This window comes from Dermacentor albipictus, chromosome 9 (genome assembly GCF_038994185.2).
Source record: "Dermacentor albipictus isolate Rhodes 1998 colony chromosome 9, USDA_Dalb.pri_finalv2, whole genome shotgun sequence".
Lineage (NCBI taxonomy): Eukaryota > Metazoa > Arthropoda > Arachnida > Ixodida > Ixodidae > Dermacentor > Dermacentor albipictus.
In genome coordinates, this window is record NC_091829.1 from 62,467,279 (window position 1) to 62,488,504 (window position 21,226).

The following is a 21,226-nucleotide window of genomic DNA, read 5'->3' on the forward strand; positions in this document are numbered from 1 at the left end:
GAAGAGGTCGCTGAGCAAGAGGTCGCGGAATATATAATATCGGAATATATAATAGAGCAGAGGCTCGTCACGTTAACATGACGTAGGCCCTTTGCGGAGAAGGCAAAGAAGCAACACCGCTTGAGGACAATATTCGAGGCAGAGAGGGAGATTGTCTGGAAGCAGTAACACTAGCCTGCTGACGGCACAGTAGCACAGCTCGATGTCATCTATCCTCTCCCATAACGAATGCACTTAAATAATTGTATTACCGAAACACTCCCTTGACGGCGCATTGGCAATTTACTGCCTTTATATTAAATTTGCAATGGCGCCCGGTAAGAGGCCCTTCACCGACAGGATCCTCAAGCAAGCATTTAACGTGAAGAATAAAACATGCGGTTGGCTTGCTACGCATTGGTAAGTTCGTTACTCCGGCCCCATTCCAACACGACATCCAAGACGTATCGAGAAGCGTTCATTGCCTTTACGAATGAATTCACCGTGTTGAAAATGAATTGATTCGAAACTTGAGGCACGTAGAATACGCGTAGTGTTGACTCTGTTAGCACTCAACTCATCTGCATGAATTTCGCACTACGACTGCACCTCAGCAACTGACTTGGGGACGCTAGTAAGGCGTCCGTATGACCTATAAATGCACCGCCATCAGGATCGATTGAAACGATGCCTCCTCTGTTAGATGTTAGGCATCTTCGCGAGTTGTGTCGATGGTTAAAGGCCATGCCATACGTACCATTGACGTCAGTGGCATTGGTGTGGCGCTTCAATGCCTTCAACGCGTCATTGATGTACTCGTCAATATACCTGAAATGAGACATACATAATGGCTTTGGCGGGTGCTCCTAGTTACGGCAGAATATACCTGGACATTGTTTTTGCCAAGCAGAATTTAAAACAAGTGAAGTGCTTCTTTGTTAATGAAGGTAAACCCAGTAATGTATCATTTTATGAAAAGCATAACTTCCTGGATGGCATAGGTGAACGGCGCACTCTTAAATTGCGTAATGTCTTAAATCATGACATGAAGCGTGAAATATAGGAAAGCAACGAAAGATGCTAGAACCAAGACAGGAAGATGCTAAGTTGCAAGATTACGATATAATTATGTAGTGCCATCCCCTCCAAGGTGACCATTTTAGACTACGTGCGTATAGCTCTACGACGTCATGCGAGTCAACTGGAAAGCGCTAGTCATACCTATTGTGACAGGATGGCCACACCATGAGTAGCATGCGGCAATGGTGGGTGAGAGCTTAAAATTATGCTTTGGGTAACGCAAGGTTATGTTAGGTTTGGCTGCATTATATTAGCTCACGTACAAGGGCCGTGCCAGTCGGCCGAATCAGTCACCCAGCCGCGTCCGCAACATCTGTGCCAGCGTGCGACCACGCATCTTAAAATTTGCAGTCGGCAACTGTTCTCGCCATTTCACGATAACTTTCGCACGCTCTGCCAACGCGGCCGTTCGCAGTCGTGCCAAAATGACATGGCCGTCGCGGCGTCCTGGTAGTGCCTTCCGATTTGCCTTAACCTTTCCTACAAATGAGCACGGCGTTCACATCAAAGACATTTGGCGTTTTTCTTTAGGCACATCTTTTATATTTCCTGAAAAACAAGTAACAACGAAAAGTTCAGTAGTGTTCTCACTTAGTCACACATCTCTTGCGTGTTTAGCAAATGGCACTATTTGTGGGATGTTTCGTTGGGTTCCTGGAGTGTGCTCACTCGACCGCCAACGGAAGTGTGACGTACTGTTTCATTTATTTATATCTTGTGGTTCACGTTTCAAAAGCCTGATTTTGCAATGACGAACTCTTGGATGGATCACGGAATTTAATTTCACCCCCTGGGTTTCGGTAATGTGCACGTAAATACAAGTTACGGAGCTTTCTTACGTTTCACAATGTATGGTGAAATGCCACTGCGCCTGGAATATTACCCGTGATGTCGAGCTAAGCAGCTTAACATCCAAGCCAGTGGGCTACTGCTACGCAAGCTAAATTACACACACACAATATATATATATATATATATATATATATATATATATATATATATATATATATTCTGTCCTTATTGTGTTCCGGGTGCATGTTCTTTGGTATGGGAGGTATTACCAATCTTTCCTTCGTCTCTCTCGCGATGTTCATCTTGACATCGTGCTGAAAGTGGTAACCTATGTCTAATCTCTCTAGGATGTGACTGCCTGCTCTAGTCTTAAAGCGGCGTTCATATTGTGCCCTACATTGCGCTTCAATGAGCTCGTCTATCGTGTTGTGTAGGCCTAATTGCAGCAATTTGTCCGTGCTGGTGCTGATCGGTAGTCCTATGGCTAGTTTGTATGTTTTCCGAATGAGGCATTCTAGTTTGATCTTTTCCACGGCCTGCCATTTTAAGTACGGTGCCACGTATACTATTCTACTTATTACGAAGGCCTGTATTAACCTTATCGTGTTTTCCTCTTTCATCCTGCTATGTGTATTTGTTATCCTTCTGATTAGCCCGATGATTTGCGCTACAGTTCCCTCCAGTGTTCTGAGGGTTTCTCCGTTGTTGCCCTTGGCTTCAATGATGAGCCCCAACACCTCGATCCTATCGACCTTGGGTATGGGTTTCCCTTCGGCTGTTTTTAACTGTATCTCCTCTCTATGGGTGAGATCGTCCCTGTAGTTAACTTGGCTGACTCGCAGAGGTCGCAAACCAGGTATGTTTTTTTTTTGCACAGCAAACCATTACGAAAAGTAAACAGTATTGTTCCTGCTGACTGACATGCGGCTGTCCGATGGGGTTTCAAGGTGAGGTCGCAAAGTTGCTCGCTCTCGAAGGTACCCAGGTCTGGAAAGTCGAAGAGATGGAAACTAGGCAGTCATCGAAGTCATTATGCTCAGCTTTAGCTTGTGGCAAAGGGAGACGAGATAGGCCGTCAGCGTCCGTGTGACAGCATCCGCTCTCTTTGTTAACGGAAAAGTTTTACTCTTGAAGGTGCAAAGCCCAGCGGGCCAACCAGTCTGACGGGTCACGCAGCCGGGTGAATGAGTGAATGATGGTCAGTCACTATCATGAATGCGCGGCCACGTAAATACGGGCGGAACTTCTGAATGTCGAAGACGACTGCTAGACACTCGAGTTTAGTAACGGTGTAGTTTGTCTCCGCTATTGTAAGTGCTCGACTAGCGTAGACAACCAAATCCTCAAGGCCACCGCAGAGCTGAAAAAGCACAGTGCCAACACCCGCACCGCTGACGTCAGTATGCAGCTCAGTGGACGCCTCCGGATCAAAATGCCATAGAACCGGTCCAGAAGTCAACAAAAATTCCAGCCGTTGAAACGCCGACTCGCACTTAGCTGTCCTCATTGCAAGTATTTGTGAAGGAGTGAGTGAGGAGTGGCGTGAGCGGAGAGGGTAGCTGTGCGAAATTCTTGATCAAGCGCCGGAAATATGAGCAAAAGCCCAAAAGCTTCGCAGATCTGTCGCCATGTGTGGCTGTTGGAAGTTACGAACCACTGCTATCTTTTAGTGGTCTGGTGGTATGCCGTCTTTGTCGACCAGAAAGCCTAATACGAGGGCTTCACGCTCACCGAGATGACATTTCTTCGAGTTTAAAATAAGGCCAGCTTGCTGGATACAGTCAAGAACGCCGACAGGCGCTGATTGTGCTCGTGAAATGTCCAGCCGTAGGTAATGACGTCGCCTGAATAGCACATGCAAACTTCCCATTTGAGTTCGTGGAGTACGTTGTCCATAAATCGCTCGAATGTCGCTGGAGCGTTGCATAGGCCAAAGGGAATAACGTTGAACTCAAAGGGGCCGTCAGTTGTGACGAAGGCGGTCTTCTTGTCTGAGGGGTGCATGGGAATTTGCCAATATCCTGACCGTAAATCAAGAAGAGAAATACGACGCGGACTGGAGGCAGTCAATGGCGTCGTCTATTCGTGGCAGGGGGCACACGTCATTCTTTGTTATGGTGTTTAGGCGGTGATAGTCCACACAGAATCTCAACGAGTTTTTTTTTTTGTTACTAGGGTCCCAGGAGCAGCCCAAGGTCTATATAATTCCTGGATCACTCCTTTCTTTAACATTTCTTTGACCTGCTCAGCGACGATTTTTCTCTCTGAAGGTGAAACGCGGTAAGGCTTCTGACTAATTGGCGTCGCTTGCCCTGTATGGAAGTGGTGTTGCATACGAGACGCTGGAGGTGTATGGGATGCTCGTTGGCCTTGAGCAAAATCAAACAATGTGGCGTAGCGAACGAGCACTCCTTCAAGCAGACACTGCTCACTAGAAGACAGCATTGTCTTCCTCACCATTGTCAGCGTCGAATGTTCCGACGCCGACAATGGCTTGTTCGTCAATACTTTCCAGTTTAAGTCCTAGTGGCAATGTTATCGATTGGGTTGAAACATTCACTGTCCACAAACGAATACAACCATCAGTGGTGACAACGAGGGTGCGAGGGACTATCACATTTTTCTTGAGCGCATTGTCATAATCGGGCTCGGCTAAACCACAAAAACAACCTGTCCGAGAGCCAGAAATATGGACAGGTTCAAACATTCCCGCCTGCGGGGGCAAACACACATCTTGCGACACGTCGAGAACGTCGGCGGCATCACTGGTGTTATCTGTCATAGAAGTTTGCACGTCGCGGCGAAGAGAAATCGCCCCGCTTCCACAATCCAAAATTTCCCCCCACTCACGCAAGATATTAATTCCTAAAATAATGTCATGCGTTGTACGTGCAAGCAGAGTAAAGTCACTTCTAAATGTCTGGTCGCCTATCGTAACTGAAACAGAACAAACCCCAAGTGGGCGTAACAAAATATATGGGGGTTTCTTCAAAGTTCAGCACGCAGGACCCGACATAACATACGCAGGAAGTAGACGACGAACTTTTAGGAAGACCTATTTAATGAACGTTTTCGGCTTGTGGACCAGCCTTCCTCAGAGTACAGTAAGGTACTCTGACGTAAAGTACTCTGTATAGTACAGAGTACAGAGTACAGTAAAGTACTCTGACGAAAGCTGGTCCACCAGCCAAATGTTCAGTAATAAGCCTTCCTAAAAGGTCGTCGTCCCTTTCCTGCGTCAATATATTCATATGGATAGATACTTTGATCGAAAAACAGGAGGCACTTCTCTTTATCATGGTCATAAACAGCCGCAGCCACACTGAATCGAAGTCGTCCTCGAAAACGCCCAATTCGGTGTGCAAACAAATGTATAACTGTTAAAGTCTGTATTTCAGGTTGTTCCTGCGGCTGACAATATCCAACGAAACTTTCACAAGCGGGAATACTCACGCAGGGATATCGTCGCAAGTGCCTGAGGCTCCCTCGCCGCCTTTACGGCTTGTACCCGGGGTTGCTTCTTCGATGAAGGCAAACGCGGGAGGCGTTCGCCCACCGCTTCTTTGTTCAGTCATGGCTGGTGACGACGCTCCGGAGCACTAGCGTCTTTCTGAGACAGAACTTTGCTGAATGATCGCGCATGCGCAGTCTGTGCCAAGGATGAGAGAGCCAGTAAAACGGCGGGCACTTGGGCAACTCGAATGAAATCGTAAAACCCATCTGGAAAAAAAAGACGATAGAGTGCGCCACTATGTTGACGCTAAAGTATTAATATTTGAACACTAAACAAGGCGCCCCGGGGCCCTGTGCTGAATTGACACCAAATCATCAAAACAAACTTAAGCAAAGCCCACGCCCAGCCAAAAACCGTAGACACGAACATGGGTTCTGTGAATTTAATGTGACGTGGCAGTAAAGGGGCCTAAAAGAGCTTGTGTACAAGAAATTACAGCTTGGGTTATGTGGTGAGCAAGAAAGAGGAGTGAGTGTGTGAAAACTTTATTCAAAATGGCAGGCAATTTGGGTGGCCTGTGGCCATAAGCACCCCAGCTAGCCACCGTACCCCAGCCTAGGTGACGACCTAGAGTTCATGGACACGGGCGGCCTCCTCATTTTGCCTAACGCCCCAAATTTGATCCGCGAAGTATGTGACTGACAAGGGCCGCCTGCCATCGTGCCCCGCGGTTCGAGACTGGCATGTGTACCTGTTTCATCGGAAACTACTGCTGCTCGCTACCAGTACAATCGGAAGCAATAATTCTTGTAGCTTCTTTGGACGGTGACTAGCATAGGTAATGCGGTCTTGTACAAAAAGTTGGAGGCCAGAGACTGCATTGTCCTGCGTTTTGACTTGTTGCCCGGATGATCTCGTTTTGCTCTCGCAACGATGTCTATTTGGTTCTCGTCACATTCAAGCCCCATTCTCCTTTTGACTTCCTGGATAACGGCTCTGTAGTTAGGCTCGAGGTCTCATGAAGGTTGCCGACAACGTGGGCTTCATGTATTTCATGCTTAATATTGCTATCATCCCCTATATCTGGGTTAGGCCATCGATAGACTATCAGACATTAAAAAAGCCGGCAGATCCAACGCCCTGTGGCAATCGACCCTACCAAGTTAGTGAAATGACCATGAGGGTACGAAGACGTAGACGGCGATTTCATGACCTACATGACACGGTTGCCATGACATTCAAGTCATGATCTATCATTTATGTTCGTCGTGCTCTCGTGTCATACCATGCCAAGTTTGGCACATACCAAGGCGTATGCGTCTGTTTCATGACCTACATTACATGCATATCATGACATTCATGTCATGACCACTACCATTGATTTTCGTCTTACGCTCTTGTCACCCTATTTTGATCTTGGTACCTACCAAGTTACCGAAACGACCATGAGAGCACCAAGACATAAGTAGCTGTATGATGACCTACATTAGACAAATGTCATGATATTCATGTCATGACTGATCATTTATATTCGTCATACACTCTTGTTCACCATACACATACACTCTTGTTCACTATACACTCCTATTTCGTGGGCCGATCCCGAAGGTTGCGAAGAACCGCGCCTAAAAGAACAATGCCTAATTATCAGGTTTGCCTTATTGTTTTGCACTTTCCATAGCTCAGTATTAGAAGATTTAACATAAAAGCATGCGTTGTCGGTGTTTTTTTGCGTGTCATTTGTTTGTGGGCTGACATTCTCAAAGTTCCGTGAACTTTGTAAAGAATGTAAAGCAAGGCATGAGCATCTTTAGTGATAGGATGGTGCGGTAATATAACCTGCATATACGGCATGTAATATAGCAACGCGTCAAATACACAGATACGTATATGGTAAAATACATTTTTTCCCGCAAGTTAAAACACACAGAAATAAGACACGTAGAACACAATACGGGTGGCATGTGTTTGTATCTGTGTGTCTATGTGTATTTATTTTTCTTACTTTTGTGTATTTTAACTTGCAGCAAAAAACACCGTCTTTAGCAAGCACCAACGAGGCCAACAAGCAGTTTTGTTGCAACCTAATGGTACCCATATATATACGAGAATTTAGGCTCACGGACAACTCTACCGACGCCGACAGCGGATTTTCTTTGACACGCGGCCCTTAAGGCAATCGCGTTAATATTTGAGACTACATTGTAGCACTGCTGCAAAGTACTAGGTAAGGACAAGCGAAGTGCAGTTGAATTTATCATGTAGTTAAACACTTCAATCAAAAATAGGCAGCCCCAAGAAAAAAAAACTTTGCTTCCAATGGTGGAGCCGTAGGAGCCTTGCGACTGCGTTTTTTAGCGACGTCAACACGATAGCAAACTGGGAATGGCTGCTACGCAGCTGTGACTAACACCCCTCGCATAACCGCAAGATGTCTCGAGGCGCTTGCTGCATTGTGCCTCTTTTTGCACCATCCTCTACCTGAGTGCATGTATCGGTTTCATACCCCTCCTAATTCTGCGTTAGGAATTGCTCACGGATAATCCGCCAACTGTGCTCAGCAGGAGTACAGGACCGTACGCGCGCGAGTAGCGTTATCGCCGCAGCGATTCACGCGTCAGATCATCTCAGCCTTGAGCCTAAGTTCTTGAGACAGCAGTTACATTCATTGTATATGAAACTATGCAGAATGTAGAGTGCAGATTTACAGGTGCAGAACTGTGCACCCGTGATCTAGCGGTGATGATCTACAAATGTATCGTATACGACTGCAGACGGTTTGCTGATTCACCTGCAAGGCGAGGCGTGGTATACCAGCGGCGGAAAATCTTCCCACACTTACTGTAGTTGTGCCACTAGCCAGGTAGTACTGCGTATTCTGTGGCTAAACGCCGGTGGCGTCAGGAGTTCTAAATTACAAGAAGGATATGCACATGAACACTGCGACCTGCGGTGGTTGTAAAAGGTAACTGAAGCTTGCAGCTGAAGCCAACGTTTCGACAGGGAGACGGAACTCATGAGGACTTGTCCCCTTTCAAAGAGAGACGCTTGCTTGTAGAATCCTTCTGGAGCACAGACGTGTTGCTCGGAGCAGATCACGCATGCCCAGTATATGTATTCTTTGCTGCCTGCTGCTCTGTTGAGATACCTGCGCTAAGCAGTACGTGAACATAGATCGCTATTGTGTGGGTAATGTGTTACTTGTATACCTATATATATTGTTATTCACATTGCTAATGCAATATGATGACGCGGCTCAACTCATGTGGTTTACATTTTACGTCTTCTCCGATCATGGCAGCTTAGCCGGTGTCTGGACTGGATTATGTCATTAAGCTAGAACTTCATTGAAAATTTTTTAAAATATAAATATAATGAAAAAATAAGTAATGAATTAAATGTTGGCAAAGTGAAGAACTGGCCACAACAGCCGCTGTAGTATTTGAAGAGAACCCCTCAAGGCGAAGGAACAAAGTTCTTCATTTTGATCCGTATGAATTTAGTAAATGAGAATTTTAGTTTTGGTTCTGCACATGACAATTCTGAAATCGCCAATCTTATATTAGATGGATAAAATAATTATCATTTATTGGAGGATTTCCAAAGTATCTACTCATAAAATAGTTTACTTTCAATTGCTCTGTAATACCTCAATTTTGCGCCCGTATTTTCGACGCCCGTTGCTTCCGTTAGGAATTTCGCAATGGTCTTGGCCAGTTTACGTATCAGTCCGGCGTAAACCTGTTGCTTCAAAACTGCAGATGAGCAAAAACGCTTCTATCTGTGCCATCTGCGTGTGGACATGGCTGAATTAACAGTGGATTTCTGCCCTGAAGATCACGGTGTTCTCATTGAACTTCAGCCCGCTCCTTAAACATGACGCTCACGAATGTTTGTGGAAATGCTGTAATTGATGAAATGGTGTAAAAATGTAGGCTGCGAAACCGCAGCTTTTCACAGTTTATGTTGTTAAACATAGCGGTTCTTGAGTGGGTTTCCCGCCAGATTTTCAGACTTCCAAACAATGATATGCGAGTGATCGGTGGCTTCATTGGTTTTTGCAGCGCACGTCGGTGCAGGTGACAAGGGCACTCGTTGGGGCAGTTGTCTGGTTCACAATATCTTCCTAATCTTCTGGGACAAAGGTCCGTACTGGGGCAGTAGTCGTAGCCTGCGGCTAGATCGCTCGTCCATAATGACGTCAACGTTATGTTCATAACTGCTAGGGTTTATTCAGTTTCCACGAAGCACCTACACTCTTAGGCAAAGTTACACCCTTTAGATTGCCCCCTTCTCCCACACAACGATAATCGTCATTTTCCTTGATGCGTTTCTTTTCTTGAAAGCGCCGCGCCCGCTAATTTCCTGTCGGCAATGCTATCATGCTGATAACGCGCGTGCCATTCGTTACTGGAAAGTACCGGGCTCGCAGCGTTAAAGAAAGGAAACGCATCAATGCCGATGACGATTATTGTGTGGCAGAAGGGGCACGCTAAAGGGTGTAAACTGTTCTTCGAGTGTATACGAGATCTCAAGTTGTAGTGACAGCGAACAACATAGAAGAACCGTGATTCATGAACGACTTTATTGGGCGAACCGGAACCAACAAAAGAAGGTACATTCGGGCAGAAAGATAGTGCCGGGTACATGAGTCGATCGCTGAACAAATGATTTGCCATTAACGAGTATCGGCTTTTCTCACTTTTTTTGTAGATGATTCCAGCGTTATAATTGGTGCTCGCGTGTCTTCCAGAACGCACAACTGTATTTGCATTGTGCGCAATTTGGTTACAAAAATCTCGACAATTGCAGAATGTCCTGATACATGCTGGTGCCTCATGCCCTGAGCTGTAACTTAACATTTGCTATTCGGCGAGATGCGTTCACTGGAAAAAGATATAGAAGTGCGCGGGTCAATAATATTAACTAAAACCTGTATCTCAATTGTCCTGTAGTTGCTCGCAGGGATACGTTTGTGAGATCAGGTTTAAAAATTCCACAGCTGTAACTAGAGTGGTGCGCAAGTCAAAAGAGACGACTTACGAGGGAATAAGCAACTGTAACTTAAAATTGGCAGAGGTTCTAGCTATATATAAAAACATTTAAAATACTGGCAGTGGAAGAACATGTATATTTAAGCTCGAAACGGTTTGTGTCTAATACAGTCTCAGCGTGGTCATCAGCATGATAAAGAACTAAAATCTTCGGTATGAGTACAAGATCTATAGAGAGAACCAAAACATATCGTGTATTGAACAATATGTAAAGGAAATAAATTTTACCATACATGTGTCTATAATTGTAAACGTTGTGTCTGAAAGGCAGCAATGCCTGAGGACCTCATATATTAGCAGAGGTTAGATAATGATTAGTTGAAAAGAAAACAGTGCCTCTTTTTTTAAAGCGTTCCTCATGTGAGGACCCCCTTCTATTCGCACTGCAGAATCATTAAAAGCATTGTTAGCTAAAGCTTGTTTAAAAGTACACTGTCAAAGCGCTTGCACAAAACTAAACGAGGAGCCAAGGATCTTGTGCGAACATCCGGCCATCTAGTTACACAAACACGAAGTTGCAGCCCATTAGGGTTTGTCTAAAAATCAGTTTTTGAAAGCTACTCCGGCGAAACAACTTAGTTTTGCGAACAGTTAGCGCTAGTCAGGGCCTGCAGTATACTTCGACATTGCAACATCCCAAATTTTGTGGGAGACGACGTTTTTGTCACGTAATTTCAAAAAATCAAGCGTCATTCTCGAAGCCTTGCGTTTCACTCAGCAGTTTTAAACGTGAAAAGAAGCCCGTCTGTCAACACGGTGCGTTCGGATAGTTAATCACCCCTGTGGGAGAATGTCAGCGTTATTTTCCTGCACGGCTTCATATGTCACGTTCCTATGCAAAACACGTGGGCGATTTACTTTACTTGCGCACTAGTCACACTGTTACGATTGCCCACCCATATGGGCCACGTGATGTGCAATCAGTTGAGCTGCGTCTCTAAATGAATCTCCACACAATTGGCAACTAATATTCTTACACAGATGTGCATCTAGATTTCTTTTCTTTTTGGACCGAAATCCACAGTGCTTGCACTCGTACGAGATTTTAGCCTAGTGAGTTCTTTTGCGGTGTCTTTGGAGATCTCTTTTCCACTTATAGGAGCGATTACATATGTCGCAAACGAAAGGTCTGTCGGAACTATGTGATTTGAGATGACTATTAAGGTCCACTTTGTTTTTGAATGGTTTAGTACATATTTGGCAGATATGGGGTTTCACTCCTGTGTGAATCTGTTGATGTTTATGGAAACTCCCCCTATGCGCAAATGATTTCTTGCATATTTCGCATTTGTAGGGTCTCTCGCTTGTATGCGTGCGGTAATGTGCTGGTAAACTATCAGCTCTGCTTAATAATTTACCACATTTTTCGCATTTGTGGCCCGACATCTTAACTGATGATCGATCACGTGCTCTCAACGTGGGGGTTCTATCGCCCGTGTGCTTGAGGGGGTTCCCATGTGAGGTGCCCCGTCTGCTGGAAACTTTTCCACGGACACCGCTGGACACTCGCGGTTCCCTTTCTCCGGTTCCAGTTGCATTCCTGCAAGTATATGAACAAATTAGCTCAAAATGGTTGACCCTTTCCTTGGGACGACAAAAACACCTTTTGACCGATCGAGAGTTCGACAAACTAAACCGCGCATTAATGGTGAGGCGACTCGCTCAATTTGAGCACTATGTTGATGCATTGGTATTTAGCGATCTATGTTGGCTCTAGATTGGCAGATATTGAACACTTATATGCTTTGGGTGGCCTGTGATGCTAAACTGCAAATTAAAAACTTTCCTGGTTCGAGATGCAAGCATAAGAGAAGCCTTGCATTATCTAATACATCATGTATATCCTACATGGAGCCGCTGCAGGAGCGTTGAAATATCTGTCAGTGATCGTAAGGTAAAAACGCTAGTATTAAAATTATTAAAAACACAACTCCGTCTTCAACACGCTCACAAGGAGTATTCAGGCGAAAGTCACGAAACATGCCCTCGCAATTGATGCATTTGGCAATCAAAAAGACTTTTGCGTCGACCAAAATAACTCTCCGTTTTATGGCGCAGATAATGACCCGCTCCAGCGAGAGCGTCGGTGGCGCAACAGAGTGAGCGAGCACAACAGCGAAAGATGAAAGAGCTAACGCGGAGCAGCAGAGCGAGCCTTGAACGATCGAGAGGCGGATCCCAACGATAGCTGTCCCTTCAGTGATATGAGCGCGGGAAACTGGAGCGCGGGAAAATTTGCCCGCTAACGGGCAAATTTTTGGACGCCAGCAGAGATGCGCCGATTCCCCGTGCTCTCTTTACGCGAAATCATTTACCCAACCTAAACCTCATTACTACGTAAAAAGGTATTTATCGGGTGATATCGCTACCTAGCCTTCATGCTCCTCTCAAGGTGAAGTGCGCATCTTCCTGGGAAGAAATTGTTGCTCGTTCAAGCGCTCGTGGAAGCGCAGGAAGTATTCATACTAAGTTAGCCCTAACTAACGTATGATTACCAGATGCTGCAATTCTGACTGCTGTGGCATTCTCTGGCTCAGTTGAAATGAAACAGGTAATTCTTACCACCCGACGAGTGGCGCTCGCTTTATTCTGCTACCCACAAATTGCAGAGCGGTCTTCGTTAACCCCTAGCAATACAGCACTGTAGCTGCTTCAGACTTTACGCGATTTTTCGGCAACGAACGCTCATCCGCCATGCATAGACGTAGCTGAGTCATACACAGTACACTGGGGACAGTTTTGTGCGATAGCTCCAAAGTCGCATATTGCATTTCACGCCCAGCACGACGAGTGGTGCTGTCGATAAAGAAAATATGGTGCTGCCCACTCCACCCCTCGGAGAAATTACCCTTAAGGGTAGTTCTTTAAGAGTAAGTAATTGCTTTAGGATATGCCATAGATGGTGGAGGTGAAAGTCTGCGCGCTCAAGAGAGCCATAATGTTACTCGGCATTTTCATTCGAATGCACTGTTGCTTCTTATTGCTTCGTTTTACCTTTAAGTGTCATGGGTTCAAGCGCCTTAATTAAAGCTACCTTAATTAACTGTGCCTGAGTAATATTCGCCCTAATTACCACAAAATGTCGCGGGTTTGACTCCTATGAAAGGTCGCGAGTTCGAGTGCCTTGATTAACTCTAGAATATTTAACTGTCTTTTTCGCACGATTAGCGGCGTCGATGTGGCAGCGTTGTGGAAGCAGACGATGACGACGAATGAACCAGCAATGATACGAGCACTCCGATTTTCTGTGCAATCACAACGTCACCTTGAAACAGAGATCTAAGGTTTTCCGCCTTAATATTGTCAGATGACGGATACAGTGCACAGCATGAGTGTAGCTGAAACGCGACGTACTGCTGCAATTGTTCACAAAAGTTAAAGGGTACCGCAGCATATGGTGACTTCCACTTCCATATCGCTGTAGTGTAAAGTCGAGCGAAGTTGCTTTTTGAGAAACGATTCGGAGCTCTAATCTAAATTTCTGTGGTAAAGGAACCCTTAAAAATATTACCAAGAATGATTTCATTGGCCAAACTACTCCGAGCGGGAAAAGGGTCAGGTTGCCCAGCAGTTTCTGTCTTTAAAATACATTGGTCGCCCTAAGGCCACAGGCAATACGACAAGCAATCGTCTTAAACCAAGTTGTGGGTTTTTCTGCACCGGGCTCATGTTAGGTTACCGGACTTTAATTTCTGATATATTTGTAGCAAGTTGGTTAGCACTGAAAAACATGGCTACAATTTAGCGCTCCCGCACAGTGCACGAAACAAGCGACATGCGCATAATCTATTGCATCATTCACCACGCGCGTTACTAAATTTAATACCTCCATGTTTAAACGCACAGTGGATGAAATATGCCCACAAGGGATGTTTCTGCTTCTTCAATCTCATTCTTCAAATATGCAGTTCCACACCGATTGCAATCTGCTGTACTGTAACATCGATAACCTGTATTTTTCTTTATTACTTTTGCTTTGGTGGCAGTTACTTGTTTTTCTTCGTTAACATAATGAACATTTCCAGCCAGTTCTTCTACCTGCTATGTATTATAAATTTGTGTATGAACAGTACGAACAGGTGACCGAGTTTATGTGGCAACATAATAGTAAATCTGCGTTTGAGAGGCAGCGCGCCGTCCCGTTGATTCCTTTCTCTGTGTGCGCCCCTGGCGTTGTTTTGGAATTAGATTTGTGTTGTGGTATTTATTCTGTTACTTTTGTTGAAGCGACTCAGCCAAATATGTGCGACGATTCAACCCACGTGGTGTTATGATGTTACTTTGTCTTTCTTAACAATACTGGCTTGTGGTATCAATATCGCAATTTGTAACTAAGTGCAAGGAGGTAAACAAACCACATAGAGTATGTCGATGAAATTAAGTAAATATTTATCATTTTGATAAAGAAAATAGAAATTTTAAATCAAGAAATATATAAATTATTATTTAGGCAGAATTCTTCGCACGATCAATGTTGACCTTAATTCGACTAAAAGCACTGCTTACTCGTCTGGGGTAGAACAACAAATAAAAACCTAAAATCTATTTATCCTACAAAAAAATTACACCGTATATTATGATACTTCCGAATGCCTAATTTTGGCACAGCTCTATACGTGTTTTCATTTCGGCGTATATTGGCTGGCGCGGACAGTGTGTGTGTGTGTGTGTGTGTGAAAACATTTATTGGAATGAGGTCCGGAGGCTCAACTTCTTAAGTCAAAGCGGGCCGCTCCCACGTTGGCACTGTCAGGCCAAGCCTTTCAGCGACATCATGGGCCCTCTGGACGGCCCTTAGTTGGTCCTGAAACAATGGGCTTTGAATCCTTTTCTCCCACTGTGTCCATTCTTCAATGAGGTTGGGGAGAGTCGCGGGGCACCCCGCCAGCATATGTCTGATTCCAACGGACAGTGTCTCGTGCAGCATGTTGCAAACGGAGCCAAGTGGGGCGCGACTGCCTCGCTAAGTGGGAGAACGCGAGAGGCAGCGCATGGGTGACGCGGGGACGCGATTCACAGCAGCCGCCGCATTCGTCACTTCAGTGTCGTGATCCCATTGTCGTCATGCCGTCACACCACCTTCGTTGATGTATCGACGTTATTTTTCGTTCGTTATTGGGCCGCAGTTATGCTGTCGAAATCGCGTCGGGATTATGCCGTCATTGTCATGCCATCGTTGTCATTGCATCGTCGGTACACAGATGCTCTCATGCGTTCGTTGTCATTACGGTATAGTCATCATGTCGCCTTGGCGGTGCGGTCGTCATTATCGCTTTTTCATGCGGTTGCTTTACCATCGTCGTCACGTCGTCCTTGTTAAACCATCATCATGTCTTAAGAAAGCGCCCGTAAATGTCGTTATGCCGTCGCCACTGTACGACTTTACCATTAGATCAATATCGTACCTGAAAATGAAAATTAGGGTATGAGGATTTACGCGCCAAAACCACGACCTGATTATGAGACACACCGTAGTGGGAAACACCAGAAATTTGGACCACCTCGGGTTCTTTAACATGCACCTAAATCTGAGTACACGGCTGTTCTCGCATTTCGCCCCACCTAAATGTGGCCGCCGTGGCCGGCATCCGATCCGGCGACCTAATAATATCATTCCTTCTAATTCCATTATCATTGCGTTAGCGTCTTACAGTCATCATGCCTCCCGGCTCATAGGTTACCTTGGTAAGCGAAAGTCATCATAAAGCGGTACAATATTTAGGCATTTGGCATATAGTCGAACCATCGATAATCTAAGAATTTTCGCTGCACTCTGAAATGAAGGTCACTTAAGCAATATGGCCTGTCGCTGCATTGCTCGATTGATTTATACCCTCCTCCCCCCCCTTGGTCGCTCAGTGGCTATGGTGTTAGGCTGCTGACCACAAGGTCGCGGGATCGAATCCCGGCCACAGCGGCCGGATTTAGATGGGTGCGAAATGCGAAAACACCCGTGTACTTATATTTAGGTGCACGTTAAAGAACCCCTGGTGATCGAAATTTCCGGAGTCTTCCATTATGGCGTGCCTCGAAATCAGAAAGTGGTTTGGCACGTTGAATCCCATAATTTAATTTTGTCTTTAGATGGACACCTTTCTCTCTACTATCTTTGCAAGCGAATATGGCGTAGTACATGGGCATTTGACAAAACTGCAAGAGTGTGACCATGAGAAGCATGTTAGCACCACCTCCACCATACCCCCTGTTTAGAATAACGGTTGATATTGTGCGCGTTTCACGTATCAGAGCTCTCCTCCACAGAAAAAGTTCGACAGTGGAGGCTTAGCTCAACCACGCGCAGCATTACACACCCTCTGTGATTTGCTTTATGCAAGGAATATTTCCCAAAGGTGGGCTCACCTAGCAATGTTTTCCGGAATGGCCGATGCTTCCTCCATGCCAGCGCGGCTTGTACTGGGCTGTGCGTGATTGATGATACTGCTGGACGCCATAGGTGGGGAACTGGTGATTCCGCTTTCAGCGACATGTGTATGGCCTGAGAGAATAACAGAGGTGTTAGTTCGTCACTGTGCAAGGGTCTTTCAACGAGCGTGAACATTTCGTGTTTAAAAAAAACACACGGAGGTTTAGTTCAGGTTTAGTAATAGCGTAACCTGACTTCAGTGCTTCCATATGCGGCGCTCTTTCTGTAAATATGCCTTCATTACATATGACGAAAGAGACGTACTTGACGGAAATTATGCTACGTTGGATTTTCCCCAAAACATGTGCAGTATTTTGTACACCAGAATAGAACATGACAGTGTTCCATGCTGAATACGAGATTAGGCATCTTTAACGCAATAGCACTACGGGCCTCGTGTCGCCGATGGTCCGGTTTCTGCGTCCGGCGCCGGCGTTGACCGTCTTGTGAGCAAAAAAAAAAGCATTGCGAATCAGGCATACCGAATCACGCAGGCCTTCCGTGTAGCGCAAATGTGTTACTGAACTAAGTGAATCTAAGTAAAATGCGTCAGAAGCATAGTAAAATACCGCTTACGCACAACCTAAAGACATGATAGCATCAGATTGTAATTTTAATGTACGAGAAAACATTCTTTTGCGCGGGAACTCAAGCACAAGCCAATTTTCCTGCGCTTCCACCACTCTCGTACAACGGGCAGTGGCGTACCCATTTCCGCGCAAAACCATCCAGATGGTGCTGGCCTCCGAGCATAAGCGACCCACGCAACAAACCGTGTTTGAACCAGGAAGATCGCTTTCGTGCATAGCGACTGCGGCCAGTGCTTCCCGGTCAACATTGCTCTTACATAAGGTGCAGTTACCGGGAAGCGTGAGAAGCAACCAGGGATCTTTGAATGGTATTGCGTTCCACTTATAAAGGAGAAGTTAAAGCGCCCTGGAAATTTAGTTGTGTCGGTAATCGGAGTGAAATCTTTGCTCTACATTTCCACCAATAAGCATATTTCAGGCTTCAGTGAGGTGCCGATGGAAAATATACAAAATTCTGTGAGTTAGCCTTTGCGCAAATCTAACCTCCCTCAACCATAAAGGCCGCGTTCTGCTTATAGTAAAGCTCATTAGTAGCGCACAAAACTAAAGTTTAGCTCGGGGGATTCTGTCTAAATACATGAGAAATACGCGGTAACTATTGCACTAAGTTTGCTGATGTCTGTTGCACTTAAAAGAAAAACTGTAGGGACTGGACCAAACTAAGTTTTGTTTTGGCTGTGAATGTTTTTATAAAATATTTTCAATATGGAAGAATTTGTAAAATATGAACAATATCAAGTTTTCAATTCTAATGGAGCAATAAAAGGATAACGCAGTTTTGGAAACATCTAATAGTAAATATAAAGTGATCAAAATGATATAGCATGCAGCGATCTGAAATATGACGCTATGTTGTGGGTAGGACATTGAGAAACGGTCGTAAACATTCAAAAATTTTGTAAGTTGGTAATTCACGAACCAATATTGGCCGCCTTAGGTGCTCTAGCACGCGTAGTGTTAGAGAGTGTGATATCTGTTTCTTTTTTTTGGGGGGGGGGGGGGGGAGTAACGACAAGTTTGTGAGATATGTTCTTGTCAGTTATGTCGTCCAAGTATGGCTATCACGCTGTGTGGCTTTCACGCACCAACATTCCAAATCAGCTATTCTGTTAATTCGTGTTGGGGCTGCTCATACGGAAACCGGCACGATGACACTCGTCAAGTCTGTCCTTTTGTGCAGTAAATACACCGCTTTCGTAACCTACGTAAATGTTCTTTCCGTTGAGGGTTTTTAAGCATCTTCGCAAGTGGTATCGATGGTCGAAGGCCATGCCATACATACCCGTACCGTCCTTGGAATCATTGAGGCTGTCGAACAGGATCCACTGGTCTTCGAAGGAGTCGTCACAAATCCTAGAATTCAACATATGTATTTGTATCGGACTCTTTGCTTCCAGGTAACGCGGGAAATACCTGAAGAAGCTTTTGTCAAAGCAAAATACGGAACAAGCAAACTGCTATTTTGTTAATGAACGTGATGCATGTCATGTTTCATTTTATCCAAATGTTCACTTGCTGGCTGGCATAGGGCAAACCCGGCGTAACACGTGGAGTTGTGAGCGACCATTGACCGTAGCCGAAACGCCTCCGTGATTTTCACGAAACGTTTTAAGTCTGGTTTAGTTTAGAACTTGAGTTTTAGTTCACTTTAATGGTTCTGATTAGTGATTTCAAGTTCGCTATATGCGTTCTGTTTCCATTTGTCGTGGCGTCAATAACTTGTGGAGCTTAATCGCAACGATAATTACCGAATGGCTTCCACGAAACATTATTATCTAATTGTTCTATAAAATAGGGTGAGGCTCAGAAGAAGAGGCTGCGTTAACTTTAATGTTTTAATTCAAAGCAGAGCTGTAATAAAAATAGGTGCTCCTTACGCATCAGATTGGATTCACAATCTTTGTTGTGGTACTAGGATTTTGACGGCGATTTCAATCAATGAAGAACCATGGATCCATTACATTAAGAATCTATCTAATAAATAATTAAAGCTGCAAGCGACATGGCTTTTACAAAATAGTAGAGAACCGAGGATTGCCTCTGAGGGAAGACTCATTTTGAACACTTGAGAAGTGAAGGATGCAGTCGGTTGAAGTTGAGCATATGTGAAAAAAAAATGTGTTCTTATGAGTTTGCTGCACGTGTCGCCCGCGCAGCAGCGTCTCCGAAAAATTAAGTTGTGTTACAGGGGCATGAGCAAGACGCGAGTGCAGACAGAAGCCAAAAAAAAAAACTTAAAGGGACGCGCTACTGCAGTTGCGTACCGCAAATCTTTATTACTAGCGACTTCTTTACCGTGGCGTCAAAAAAAGATTCGTAGTTTACTGTTTGAAACCTGATATAGAAGGTAAATAAACCTATAAGTTTCACTTCAGCTAAAAAACAAGAGAAATCATCAAGGTGACAGCCGCGTGATGACAGCACGGGTGTACTGTGCGGAAAAATTATGTTATGCACTAGACAAATGCTCGTACAGGGGGCGCACCAGTCGGCCAAGACAGTCACCCAGCACAAGATGACATTTCAGGAATCGCCCGACGTCTGCGCGTAGGTGCGAGTAAAGGCGGGTGCGAAAGAGAAAATGTGGCGACATCTACTCCTTGAATATCTGACGTTGCCTAGGTACTACGGAGGATTGTTTCTTCTCTCGTTTTGTATGCGCTTGTCCCTATAGTGCCGGCATTGTGGAATGAGGTCGCGTGCTGTCCATGCCCATGCACCAGTTTGTTTGCGCTCCGATGCTAGCTGCCGGCGCAGTAAATCAGGTGAAGCAGTGGGCACTGACTGGCCATGTGGTGATGGCCTTTTCTAAAGGTATGTCGGCCGTAGCCGACTTACTTCGGTTTCGCTAGCTCCGTGGCTCGCGCCTACCGATTCGTTGCGCATGTTTTTTGTGAAGGAGGTTTACTTAGCTCAGAGGGGACCATTAGAAAAAAATGTGCGTTTGAAAAGTCACGGCGAGTGGCATTCGAAAGGCCTTACACGAGCGAAATTACACTTCACGGCCTGCATTTCTGTAACAGAAATGTAGTCCCGTGTGCGTTTTTGCATTCCAGCGTCAGGGATGATAGGCCGTTGCTCCGAAAACATTAGGGGTGACCTCGAACTCTGGCAGCGCAAAGCCGTAGCCAGTGGGCCACGACAACACGTGTGCGGTGCGACGACCGTACACGAGCGACAAACATGTTGTTCGATAAAAGCATTGCTTCCGGCAATAACATTCATTTTGGCTTTAACGATAAACAGCCGCAGCTATGCTTCCCGTAGCAGTATGTTGGCATAACCCTTGCATCGGCGCACGAAAAAAGCTAAGAAAGTCGCCCACGTAGTACGGGATCTGAAGTTTTCTGTCAAAGGCCTGTTTTGAAGTAAGAACCAATCTATAGCTATCAACGCCTGCGTTCCGGGTCATACCTACGGGGGACAATATTCATCGAGAATCGTTACAAGCGGCAAGACTCACGTAGCGCAATAGTCGGGCGTACACAAAGTGCCCTCGAAGAATTCCTGGCTTGTGCTCGGGGTTGCTTCCTCGCCAAAGGTGAAAGCAGGAGGCGTGTTACCGTTGTTGCTTTCTTCAGCCATGGCTGTTTCGGCGCCTCTGGAGCACTGGCGTCTGTTTCGTGACAGAAGCACGCGGAATCATAGCGCATGCGCAGTCGCCCCTGACGATGAAAGGGAACAAATAAAGCTTTTGCTACTTTGGAAACTAGGAGATCACCGTAGGGCTCATCTGAAAAAAAAAAATTTAGGAGACGATAGCGTGCGCCACTACCTCGACGCTAAAGTGCTTATATTTTAACGCTAGAAGAGGCGTCCTGGTTCTCCGCGCTGTCTTCCAACCATATAATGA

The 21,226-nt window shown here is 45.3% G+C and overlaps 2 protein-coding genes across 8 annotated transcripts in view; both read right to left on the reverse strand.

Annotated features, from left to right (window-relative positions):
• The window catches only part of LOC139050024 (uncharacterized), a 45,609-nt gene extending 40,044 nt beyond the window's left edge, over positions 1–5,565 (reverse strand). For 4 of the 5 annotated variants that reach the window (XM_070526121.1, XM_070526125.1, XM_070526120.1 and 1 more), the window contains exons 1-2: positions 5,305–5,565; positions 737–807 (exon numbers count right to left, since the gene is read on the reverse strand). In XM_070526121.1, the coding sequence (XP_070382222.1) occupies positions 737–754 (18 nt within the window). In that variant the 5' untranslated portion in view covers positions 755–807; positions 5,305–5,565. Of the gene's footprint in view, positions 1–736; positions 808–5,304 lie in introns of those variants that run through there. The other variant, XM_070526123.1, reaches the window with a different exon arrangement.
• Positions 5,566–10,134: 4,569 nt separating this feature from the next.
• Positions 10,135–21,226, reverse strand: part of LOC139050030 (uncharacterized) — a 35,253-nt gene continuing 24,161 nt past the window's right edge. For all 3 annotated transcript variants that reach the window (XM_070526163.1, XM_070526162.1, XM_070526164.1), the window contains 3 exons: positions 18,656–18,726; positions 16,720–16,855; positions 10,135–11,899 (listed from right to left, as the gene is read on the reverse strand). In XM_070526163.1, the coding sequence (XP_070382264.1) occupies positions 11,772–11,899; positions 16,720–16,855; positions 18,656–18,726 (335 nt within the window). In that variant the 3' untranslated portion in view covers positions 10,135–11,771. The remainder of the gene's footprint in view (positions 11,900–16,719; positions 16,856–18,655; positions 18,727–21,226) is intronic.